At 26.4% G+C, this 13759-nt stretch overlaps 1 protein-coding gene across 3 annotated transcripts in view; it reads right to left on the bottom strand.

Moving 5' to 3' along the window:
- Positions 1–404: 404 nt before the first annotated feature.
- LOC109597084 (A disintegrin and metalloproteinase with thrombospondin motifs 7) overlaps positions 405–13759 on the bottom strand; it is a 53244-nt gene continuing 39889 nt past the window's right edge. For all 3 annotated transcript variants that reach the window (XM_020012711.2, XM_049965067.1, XM_049965068.1), the window contains 6 exons: positions 12728–13043; positions 12442–12569; positions 11832–12082; positions 3236–3353; positions 1716–2057; positions 405–682 (listed from right to left, as the gene is read on the bottom strand). In XM_020012711.2, coding sequence (XP_019868270.2) covers positions 533–682; positions 1716–2057; positions 3236–3353; positions 11832–12082; positions 12442–12569; positions 12728–13043 — 1305 coding nt within the window. In that variant the 3' untranslated portion in view covers positions 405–532. The remainder of the gene's footprint in view (positions 683–1715; positions 2058–3235; positions 3354–11831; positions 12083–12441; positions 12570–12727; positions 13044–13759) is intronic.

Genomic DNA, 13759 nt, shown 5'->3' with positions numbered 1-13759 from the left:
TATATTATTTTTTCCTTTGTTTTAAAATGAAACTACCAAACGCAAAGTATGTGTCATGACTGAAAAATAGGCCCGGAATAACAATGTTGCCAATGCTGCTTTAGCCTTAGTCCGCCACTGGTTAAAATGATATGAAATTTGATAATGATTAATATACAATAATAAAACTTGTGAGTTTTCTTATATAATTTGGTAAATATTTCATTTATTTGTAACTATTATAGAAATGAGCGAAACGTCGAGTAATAACATAATATTATGTATAGTATGTAAAAAATTTAGTAAACTAACAATCATGTGATGTGATGAAGTCTCTATCTAAAATGTTTTTTACTTTAACACTTCTGTGTATACACTAAATTAATTACAAATTATCATTTATTAAGTTATTCATTATCAATTTATTTTCACTTATAATATTTATTAATTCATTAATGTATAACTAATGTAACACCGTGCAACAATTTGAAACAGGTTTTTGTATATTTATAATACTGCAATGTATGACAAATCTGAAATTCCAAGCAGACGGTTATTTCCTATCGTTTTCGCACGGAGGCAAATTATTCGGACAGGGTTGGTATTCGTAAGGTTTGGCTTTTCTGTCACAATAAATGTCAGCGAATGCCATCTCTTGGCCATCTACACACATAACGCTTCTGCGCTGCATGGGTGGTTCCACCTAAAACAGATCTCGTTAATATTGGCTAAAGATTCAAGTAAATATCATAAACGGAGCAAACTGTATTAGATATCTCGATAATCATATCAAATGTAGTATTCTATAAAATAAATACTAAAAGTACATGACTAGATCAACATAGGGCGTCTAAACTATTATAATAAATACAAACATATATAATGTTTTTCAAGAGGTAAGATAAAACGTTAAATGAATAAAGATTTAATATTCCAGACGAATACGAACGAACCCAAAAATATATAAGAAATAATAATAACAACAATAATTATTGATAATATCGTTATTATTAATAAAAATAATTTTATATTTACAGAACAAGCGTATGAGCATACTAAAATAATATAGATATTAATTATTGATAAAATTTTCATTATCCTTAAATATTTTATTAAAATAAAACAATATGGAATTTTAAATATTACTATTATTGAATGAATACAATTTTTAAACTTTATTGTTTCAATATTTTCATACGTTATTTGTCCTATTTTCTATATTGAAATTTTTATTATTCACAAAATAAATGCATTATTTAATTACACTAGTTTATACATAAAATCATGTAGAATTAATTGAATTCTTTTGAGTTTTTTTTTTGAAATATTGTCAAACAATAACATTTAAAAAAAGTTAGTTTATGAGACATATTGATGTGTAGAAAAAAATAAAATTAATCGGTATTTTCAGATTGCAGAAAAGTATAAATGACTGCTACTGTACATATTATTGCATTAACTTCATGTAAATAATAAAGCCTTTCCTTCGATTGAATATTGAGAGAAACATCTTCCAAAAGTCTCCCACTACAGGACAATCTGGATACTTACTCTCTGAGTGTATGATGTCTTTCCCAAGATCAAGTATATATTATCTATGGGAAGTAATCCAATGGAAAAAATAATTAACACTCGTATTAATTATTGATTTAGTACATTGGGAGAATATTAAAAATGAATACAAAAAATATGTAAAAAAGTAATTGTGTACATTTCGTAATACTTCATGAATTTACCTCATTCGAGCAAGTAACCGGACACGATTGCCAAGGTCCAATCCACCAGTGATAAGGACAGGGATCGTCGTTGCAGGACCTCTTGAGTTGTTCGGGCTTTTCGGATGGTTCGCACATTAGTTCATCGACAATGGAGGGTCCATCTAATTCAGAGGCCACAGTAGAGACGGTCGATTCTTGACAAAGTGGCTCTCTGTGTTGAAAACCACCACCACACGTAGCTGAACATTGTGACCAAAGGCCTAGAATCCATGTGTACTTCACTTGTTTAGTAGTCTCTGGTTTCCATATCGAATATTTGTACTCAACTCCCGGATTAAAAGCATCACCTATGTATATTACCTGAAACAAGTTATTAAATATTTTAATTTTTGTGTTGTATATCATATGTATATTTTTATTAATCCCCAACTAGGAAACAAATGAAATCTGAGGAAGATATGAAATCTTATCTTTTATATGTAAGAAACAAAATTTAGAACATTTTTTTATATAGAAAAAATCTTTGATACAAACATAAAGCATAAAAAAATTTAATTTTGCCATACATTTTAATTAATTACATTTAAACAATAATTAAAATATATTTCATTTAATTTTTAATTAAACCATCAAATCCATCCAGCCAAAGATCTGATTATGTTTTTTAATATATAAACTGGATTGAAAAATGTAAATGACAGCGTAACAGAAAAATATCTGAAAGAAAGTATTTTATATCCAAATTAAATTACAAAATTGAATATATCAAGTATTTGTCAGGTCGTCTAGACATTGATTTAAACAGATTTGTAGCTTAGCTGAAAATGCTAAGACAGATTGCTTGATGAACAGTAACGTACTGCATATTAAAATTACAACATAAAAAAATCGTCATGACCTTGTTAAGTTTTTTATTTATAATTATATAATGAGTATAATATTTTTAATTTTTAACTTATGTTATTAAAATAAATATTCTTTAATTTTTATACATATTTAATTAAATATTGTTTACACAAAATAATTTGCAAATTATTATTCAATTTTTATAACAAAGTAAATATAATACATTAACTATTATATTATTTAACCGCATGGAACAATTTTAGTAATAGCAGGCAATGAGCATTGATGACGTCACCGTACCCCGTAATAAGAGTCCAGTTGCCGGTTGCATTAAAATTTAAATAATTAAGAAATGTTCAAGAAAAAATAGATCTATGTTCTCATTGTATTTTAGACTAGAACGAATTATTTTAAATTGAAAATTGCAAAATGATTTATACATGTATTTATAAATTTAAATTACACGAACGATAAAACAATAAATATATGACTAATTAGTTTGCACAAGTTAATTGATACTTTTCTCGATAAGGCACGGAATGGTCTTGCAGTTACGAACGGCCGTATAGCAAAAACAACGATTTAATTCAATTATCTAAATACCTTACGAATAATTAATGGATTTGTGGTCTACCTTGGGGAAAGGTCCGATGAGGAACGACGATATAAATCAAGAAGGCTAGGTAACTTACATAAACCACGATGGGCTCTTGGATTGGACCTGGGATGCGTATTTTCTCCAGTTCGTTGTCCCTTTCGTAGAGTGCTTGGGCTCCCGCAACGGTGTACTCTCCCGGTAGCGTGATGTGACTAAAATAAAATTTTACGTTTGTTTTTTATTCGCTTTAATTAATTTATAATCTGTAAAAAATATGAAAAAATTGTCATGAACTACTAAAAATAGAACAGTAAAAGAACAAGTCAAATTATCTATAATTAAAAATTTTAAAATAAAACGGACATTATATACAGGGTTGGCAATAAATAAGGAGGTATTTATAATTTTTTTCATAGTTACACTTTTTGAGTAAAACCTTTTATTTTATTCCCCTATCAAATGTTTTCAGCAAAACTATACTCTCTTCCTTTAAGTTGGAGTAACACCATTCATTTAAACATTTTCAATAGAATGTATCAAAAATATCAATATTAAAATATTTAATTCTTTAAAAAATAAAATAGGGTTGTGATTGCTATGTTTCTGGTCAGAACTCCGTTATTTAATTGATTAGTATGTCATTCTGAAGAAATTATATTTTGTAAGATAGTTAAAAACTATTTTAAGGCAAGTCTATTTACTCCTTCTAAATTCCAGTAAATAGTTTGACAAGGATATTGAAGGGAAAGGGACAAAATATGCCATTTTGGAATTAAAATTCAAAAATTTGAGAATCCAAAATTGTAAATTGTGTAGAATGTATATCTGTTCTTTGTTTTATGAACCTTCCTGTTATTCAGAGTTTTTTCTTTCGTGGACGAAAGAAGAGTGTAGTGGAATGACAAAAAACATCGAATTTTAAACTAAAATAATAAGTTAACAACTTTGTAGAAAGATTTGTTTTTAACATTTGATAGACACACAATAGTTCCACATATTTCACTTAATATATTATTAATAAGATATATGCAAATCTATGGGAGACATATTTTTTTTATGTTTTATGTATGTAAAATGGACTTTTGTGTTTTTGTAATATTCAATAAAAAATATTAATTCTTTAATATGTATTAAAAACAAATGGATCAAAGTAATAGAAAGTAGAATGAAGAAAATATTAATATTTAAATTCATTGATGTGTCATATATTTTTTATCCATATCAATTCCATATAAAGCATTCTTTCTCTGTCAAATTATGATGAGGAAAGAAGTTGTAAAGAAATCAAAAAGTAACAGTGAATTTAATTTTTAAGTAACGAATTCACATTATGCACTTTGAAACATACTCTTATATCAAATTTTAATCCATTGCTAGATTACAAATAAATAAACATTAAAAAAATATAAGAAATAAGCATATTTTTTACGAATAGTGGTATTTTACGTCCAGAATCCACATCGATACGTTCTGATATAATTTGTGGTTCTTGTGTATATAAAAAATCTAATTTTTACTAAACGTGCAGGTCGCTGTCACCACACTATAATAAGAAGTTTTTACAATATATTCAGAATGCAAAAACTATTATGGACCTGATCAATTATAATATGCTTCTATATTCTGATGAAATCTTTCAAATATATGAATTAGCCAGTGAATTACAATTTAGAAGTTTATAAATTAACTGTAGTGTCAGTTATGTTTTGAAACCGAATATTTTGATTTTCATATTAGTCAAACTGTTTTAGGCATTACTTTTTTAATTAATTAAACTACATTAGTCGACTTCTTTTCCCAATTTGTTAATTAATCGGTAATTTAAGGAAAAATACATTATAATTTATAAATTTATGAATTAGTTAAGTTTATATATTAGTTATAAAATATATAATAAAGTTTCTAAAAATATTATTTCAGTACAGAGAGTTTGACATTTAATGAAATAATTAAAATAAATAAATAAAATGTATGGAAAATTTATGTTTAAAATATATTTATTCCATTCCATATTCCATATAATATATAAATTAAGCAAATTGGACAACTTTATAGAACGATTTATTTTTAACATTTGACAGACACACAACAGTTCCACATATTTCACATAACATATTATTAATAAGATATATGCAAATCTATGGGAAGATAGATTTTTGTTATGTTTAATGTAAACTGTGGACTTATATAATAGTAATATTCAATAAAAAATATTAATATTTAAATATATTGATGTGTCTATATATTTTTTATCCATATGAATTCCATATAAAGCATTCTTTCTCTGTCAAATTATGATGAGGAAAGAAGTTATAAAGAAATCAAAAAGTAACAGTGAAGCAGGCGTATAAAATTCTAATTTTTAAGTAACGAATTCACATAATGCACTTTGAAACATACCCTTATATCAAATTTTAATCCGTTGCTAGATTACAAATAAATAAATATTAAAAAATATAACTTCAGAGGCATATAAATTTTAAAGAAATAAGAATTATTGAACATTTTTTACGAATAGTACTAATTTATGTCCAGAATCCACATCGATACGTTCTGATATAATTTGTGGTTCTTGTGTATATAAAAAATCTAATTTTTACTAAATAAACAGATCGCTGTCACCACACTATAATAAAAAGTTTTTACAGTATGTAGCAAGGCGATATTCAGAATGAAAAACTATTATAGACCTGATCAATTATAATATGCTTCTATATTCTGATGAAATCTTTCAAATATATGAATTAACCAGTGAATTACAATTTAGACTTTAAATATATTAATAGTACAGTAAATTAACTGTAGTATCAGTTATGTTATGAAACCAAAAATTTTGATTTTCATATTAATCAAACTTTTCCTAATTTGTTAATTAATTGATAATTTAAAGAAAATTACATTATAATTTATAAATTTATGAATTAGTTAAGATTGTACATCAGTTGTAAAATATATAATAAAGTTTCTAAAAATATTATTTCATTCGATATTTAATGAAATAATTAAAATAATTAAATAAAATGTATGGGAAATTTATCTTTAAAATATATTTATTCCATTCATATTATATATAAATTAAGCAAATTGGACAACTTTTTGCAGAAAGTTTGAAATAAAAAATCTGACAAATGTATTTAGACTTAGTAAATGATATTAGAAATACCATAATAAAAATTATTATCAAAATCGGACGATATTAAAGAATAAAGTAAAATATTTCTTTTATGTATTACTCACAAAACGGCACGTTTTGCTGCAAACAATTTGTATTTGTTTGATTATAATCAGAACATGTTTGTGGCGCGGTTTATGTTGTAGAAACAAATTACAATAGCAATTCACTCTAATTCGATTTAAATACGTCATGTTAAAAGAATATATTACGATATTATGTTCATTCTCACTGGTACATAATAAACAACATGAATTGTGGTTTTTTAGTAGCAGGATACAATTATAAAAATTACTATTATTGTGTAATATTTACACATACATATTGTATTATACTGGGTGATTTTTTTAACAAAAAACTAACAACTACATATCAAGTATTATTACTCTTATTACGAAAGAATGCTTATAAGCAAAATTGAAATATTTCTAAGGAGAAATACACTTGTATTAAAATTAGTTCAATTCCCCAGGGAATAACCTTGAAATCTTAAAAAGGAACTCTTATTTTATATTGCTAATTCGAATTCTAAGTTAATTAGAGTAACTTTATTTGATGGCTTCTATTACTTCTCCATTTTGCACCTTACATTATGGAATTACATTTTAATGACAATTTTATAATTTTTATCGACGTTCTAAGACTGTGAATAATACAGGGTAATCTAATGATTGAAGAAAATTATAATATATCACCTACAACATTACAATGGTGACATATTAGTTTACCATGACCCCATTACTTCATTTACATTCTATTTACTTTATTCAAACGTAATATTTTCGATTTTAATATTATAAAAAGATTGAAAAGGAATGAATCAAATCGCCTTCCATCCGGATTAAGCGCTAAATTATTGTCTTAAGCCACCTGGTAGATAAGAATAATGCAACACTATTTCATTCTTATCAGCAATACTTAGAACACAAAGCACTCATTTAGAACTCAATGCTCACATAAAACGACAAGTCTTTTCACACATTTGAATTTTTACTAGTGAGCTGAGTCTTTTGGATTACCAGACATTATAAATTCAGAAAATGGGAAACATACGCTGTAACTTTTTATTAAAGTCGTTTCGTTGCGGTATTTTATATTTCTGGCAAAACTAAAAACAAGGCGAAGGAATAAAAAATATATCTTTCAAGAATGTCGTTAATTCTGGGAAGTTGGTTTTAATAATTCAGTCCAGAAAATTTTAATTTTCAAAACAAAGCGTGGTTAAGTTTTTAATTTCGATAATTTTAGAGAGCAGATTTATCTTGCTTAATTAAAATATCCATTGAATTTGGACCGTCCTGTATATTTCAAATTTACTATAAAATTTTTGTTTGTGGAAATATTTTATTTTAAGATCTAAATATCTACTTGCGTCATTCATGTACAATACATTGAGGTTACATTTTATAACTTAATTTCCTTTTGCGAGATGATAAAATTTATGCGGATGCAAAAGTTGATGGAATAAACGTAGTCTCATATGTTTTATTGTTGTAGTTTTAATGGTCCGTGCAGAAATAAAGTTTAATTTTGAAGCTTAATTTATTTCTCTGTGTGCATCTAACTTACACAACTATTTTCACATATATAAATAATTATATAGTGTGTTCTAATCCTTAAAAATTGAGTGTCTATGAATTCTACGAATATACGAGATATGACAATGAAATTAAATAAATTATAATTATATTTAATAATGAATAATGGCAAGAAATAGTGACATGCATAATTATACTTATTATAAATATAAATGGCTGATATAAATAAATTTATTATAAATATAGGTTGCTATAAAAAACTTCGCTGTGGTTAAACGAGCTGCAACGATACTTTCGTAGAGATGAAAAATTTAAGACCATCAAAGTAGATGAATATTTAAAATATATTTTGCGAAAGGAAAATCTCGTAAAAATTATTATTAAAAATTATATGGCCTTATTCAAAATTAATTCCCTAAATTAAATTAGTTCTTCTGCAATTTTTATTTTTTGTAAATAAAACCTTTCACAATTATACTGTGAAATTCAAGTCAAGTTTCAGCGCTCTTTAATTTATGTTCCGCAATCGCTAAAAAAAAATAGTTCAGACTCTTTGATTGAGCATTTTTGATCATCGAGATGTACAAATGAATTCTGAAATAATTTTAATTATCTTATTTGAATGGGTGCAATATTTTAACAACTCGTTTGGATATGAGAAAGTCATTTGTGTGTGACAACAATAAACACACATGTGTGTCAATTTTAAACGAATGTTTGAAATTCTGGCGCATTCACCATATTTCCCTGAGTTAGTTTAGCTATGAAACTTGACTCTAATGGTGAGGGCATTTTTGAAAAGAACATTTATTTTAAAGGTCATTTTTAGAGGGAGTACAAAAAAGAGAAAAAATGTGTTGAACTGGAATGTGATTATGTTAAAATTTTTTTACTTATTTAGTTTTAAAAGGTTACAAATAATAAATATAATATTAATATTGTTATTCTGAAATATCCACTCTTCTTGTTTTTCTTTTTCTAAAAATATTGATGTAGCTGAAAAGTTCCAATTAAGTAACTAAAATCGACAGAAAACATAAATTAAAAACAGTTTCATTTACTTTCTTTTGTCATTTTAATATTTTTTACAGTCGAAGATTAAATCAAAATTTTTTTTAAACGTTATTTTATTATACTCTAAAATATTGATACTACCTTCAAATTACCAGTTTTGTAATTCTCTAGACAATGGATAGAAAGAAATTTCGTGTGTAAACATGTTTTTTTGATCAAGAAAAATACTATTGAGCCCATTGATAAGCATTATGGGTACGACGCAATGAAAATCAACACTTATTGAGTCGACCAAAATCGGCAGAAAACTAAAAATGTCCAAAAATAGTTTTGAAAGACAGCAAAATGAAGTTGAGGTGCGTAAGATATCAAAAGGCATTGTTTTTATATGAAAATTTTAGTGCCGCATTTGCTCACACTGGACCAGAAACAACTTGATTCAAAGCCCTGTTTGCAGCTGTTCAAGTGAAATAAAAATGATTTCTTGCATCGGTATGTGACAATGGATGAAACATGTACCCTCTACTACACTCCTGATTGAAAAAGATCGCCAGGTGAGAACGAATAAAGTCGAATTTCTAAAAAAAAAAAAATAGTTCCTCTTAGTTAGAACGGCAACTTATTGAGTGACTTTTTATCTGAAACATACAAATATGTGCTTTTATAAAGAGACTTCTTATGTATAAAGTTAAACTTGAATGATAAAAATAACAGAGACTCTCTTTTTTGTGAATAAAATTAACAACGTCATTAAATAATTTTGGCACCAACACAGTTTCACTAATTAGTTTCTTAGCATTTTTATTAAAGTTTTAACGAGAAATTGAGCTTTGTAATATTTATATAAACTTTTCAGTGTGTTGTGTTTCATATAAAAGTAGAGAAGTACATAAACAGGTTTTAAATTTTATACATAATGGGAAGCGTTACGAAACACTCAAATTAAGTTAAGATAATTAACTAATTAATGGGCATTAGAGTTTACGTTTTTAATAAATTAAATTTAAATTTAATGCGAACGTCTCCAGGAAGTAGAAAAAGTGGAAATTAAAATAGTTTATAAATTGAATTATATTTTATTTAGGTTTTAAAATGGTCTGAAACTTTCATATTCAAGTTCTAAACACTTCTTAGTTTCAGAAATCAAAATATAATTAACTAGGTATTAAAAACTCTAAAAATATTTCTCTGTTACTGTTAACTTGTAAATTTAAAAAAGTTATTGTTGAATTTTTTTTTATGCAGTTCTAAGATAAATTAAATTAATTATTGACATCAATTTGGAAATGGAATTCTTTACTTGTAAAAAATCATTTAAAATTGAGAAACTAAAATATATTATATATATATAATTATAAATTACCATTACCATACCAATAAACATTTAAATAATTTAAAGAATAAGAATTAAGAATAAGGTTAATAAAAGGTTTTTGAAATTAAATTGTAAAAGTGTTTAATTTACAGTGAAAATTACTGCAAATTAAAAATTTTTATTCAGTTGCCCGATTAATTAATTAAATTATTGGCATCAATTTGGAGTATAGAATTTTTTATATGTAATAAATCATTAAAATTTAATAAACATGATTTTATAAAATGGTTATAAAAGTAAAGAAAGTATTCACAATTAAATATATATATATATATATATATAAATATAAATACTTAAAGATTTTTAATATTTTTAAAATATTTATTACAAATTTCATTTACACAATTTTATTTGTCAAATTTTCATTATGAATTATTATACATAATACACAACCAATTAACACTTAAAAATAATAACAATCAACAATTTATATATATTTAAATAAAATTAAATATATAACAAGTTTTTAACATATTTCAAATATTTCAGAATTTATATTTAGAATTTTGAATAAGATTACTGTTATAATAAATCTTAAATGATTTATAAATATTATAGATAATTCAGTAAATTTAAATTGTGTTTTTAAATTTAAAATACATGTATGTGAGTAAATAATAAATAATAACATGTATTATTTATTATTTACTCTACTATTATAAATATACTATATATACATGACTTTATTCATTTAAAAAATTTGACATTTCTATTAAAAATAACTTTGAAATGTATTATAAATAATATATTTTACTAAATTCATCACCAATTAACACTAAAATATAATAATCAACAGTTTAAACAGCAAGTATCTTGCTTAACTACTAACACCAAATTTTATGTTACTGTTTATTTTCACTCTACATACAACCCACGTTATTTGTTATTGTTTTTATTTTTTATATATGATGCCACTTCATTAACAAAATGAAAGTTTTGGAGTCAAAAAGAAAATTAATTATAATTCAACATTTTATACAGGGTGTTTCATAAATTATCCGAAATTTCTTAATCAGATATGTACTTCTAAATATTAAGTCGACTTCTTAAAAAAAATTCTAATAAAAGTCCAACAGAGAACGAGATAATAAACCTTACTTTTGTACTTTTTTGTGCAGTGTTTACTTAATATTTTCTATTAATTGTAACCTAAACAATTATTATCTGGTTTTTTGTAGTGTTATTGAGGAATGTTGAAACTAGAGAGACGAAATTGGATAAGATTTTTTTTTATTCTAGCGACACATTAAATAATGATGTATTTTTAATCATGTTTAATATTTTTTTTATTTTTTATATATGTACAATATTTCTGAAATATCAGCAATTTTTGTTATCGTGGCGAAAATTTGGGAACATTAAATAATGATTTCTTTTAATAGTTTTCATTCATTGTAATAAGAATTACGTATTTCTGACTAGACTTGGCAATGATTCTGTGGGTTTTAATGATCACGTCTTTAATATTTCACAGAGTGATGTAAGATGCTTGTAGAATGGGTATATAAATTTTAATAGATCACTCTTTAATTATGTTTGGCTAGCCCGCAGTACTAAATTTATAAGTGATTAGGTTGTTAATACGCCTTACCGTTTTCCGTTGAGATAGAATTTTTTATGCAAAGCTGCTCCGACACCGATGTAGTTCAACGAGCGATCCTTTTCTTCGATGCGAATATTGCGAGCGCCCGGCGGAATCACCACTACTTCCCTGTAACCCTGTGAGTGACTCTGTTTGGTGTAGATTCCAACCTTTTTGTCGCATTTAGTTCCGTCTCCTTGACATATTCCGCATTCATCCTCCTTGGCCGCCGAATCCACCACCCAGTCGCAACCTACGCTCTGAAAACGATACAGTTAATTTCAAATTAAATACGAACTAATATAATTAAAAGTTTTGTTCGGGTTGTAATAAGAAGTTGAGCTCGCATAAGTCAAATGTAAATTAATTAAAATTCAAGAACGAATTCATACATCCATTTCTAATTAAAACTGCTTTTTGTATAAATATCGTACAAATTATTCAAATTAATTAAACTTCGCCTTTATATTTGTCAATTAAATCATACATTTATTATATTTTATACATTATTATAAAGATAATTTTGTCTTATTTTCTAAATATTTTCTATTATTTAGTAAAATAAATTAACGCTATACCATGTATAATGGGGTAAACTTATAATTTACGCAAGAATTACCTTGCATATTCCAGATATACAAACGTCTCTTGACACAATGTTGCAGGGCGTCCCGTCCGCTGCATAAGGACCCCATGGAACAATTACAGTTTCTTTGGCATCACTGCAATAAAGTTGGCACGGCTGGTCTGAAATTAATTGTTTCACATTTCATATCTAGTTTCTTGGAACTAGTGTACATAATAATATTATTGATTCGTGTCCTTTGTGCTAATTTCTTGGATGAAATAATTTGTAATACTTTATTTAGAAAGTAAAATATTTTTATGGGATTTGAAGGTATTACCTTTCTCGAAATATGGATGCCATTCGTATTTCTTGCCTTTATAAGTGCGATTATTGAAGGAGGAACATTGTACTGCCCGAAATGTTGGTCCACCTTCAGGACAAGGATCCGTGTTACAAATACGATACTTCCGTCGTTCCCCTACACAGAATTTTCCTCCTGCAGTTGGGGTAGGATGATCACATTCACGTTCCATAATGGATACGCCGGCTCCGCAAGTACGAGAACATTCACTCCAGGAACTCCACTCACCCCAACCGCCGTCAATAGGCACAGGTGGCTCCATCATTGGTACGCATTTCTGATTTTGGCACCACTAGAAAAAGTAAATTTAAAACATAACTCCTCCACTATTCAAAAATGACAGTTTTCCCATGTTAAATTTATTTTTGTAAACAGTACAGTCATTTAAATTTAAATTACGACAATAACGACCTCGTGATATTTAAAAAAGGTTGTTAAAAAACGTATATTGGATATATGTAGGCATTCAGACAGTATAATGCAGGCACCCGTGCACAGCAGGAGTGGGAAATATCACGTCGAGAGTCTTACTTACTTCAGATGCAATCACACCACAGGAGTCTCCATTACTGACACGCATTTTTGGTTCTGACGTTGGTGCAACAGGCGATAATAATAAACTACCGAAGCCATGAAATAGTCAATCAAGAAATATATAGACTTCTAAATGCTTACACTGACTTCTTATATCAGATAGTAGAAACAGTTAGAAATGTGTATATACAAAATTATAAATATATATAAAAATTTGTTAGTCAAATAATAAATAGAAACAAACTAATATAATCTGAATAATATTTTGTATTCAGGAATTTAATTTGTATTATATTAATTTGCCAATTTTAATGCTATTTTCCTTTTTTTGGTATAAATAGAATGTAACATCATTTGTTCCACTGAGTTGAATATTTCAGGAGGTATAAATTAATAATTTTGATAAAACTCCCGATACTCCCGATATTATTACCACATCGTGGGACTTTACTCATGGTATCCCCTGTTGTTGAT

The sequence above is a fragment of the Aethina tumida genome, chromosome 3, assembly GCF_024364675.1.
Source record: "Aethina tumida isolate Nest 87 chromosome 3, icAetTumi1.1, whole genome shotgun sequence".
Classification (NCBI taxonomy): Eukaryota; Metazoa; Arthropoda; class Insecta; order Coleoptera; family Nitidulidae; genus Aethina; species Aethina tumida.
This window is presented reverse-complemented; position numbering and strand designations above follow the sequence as displayed.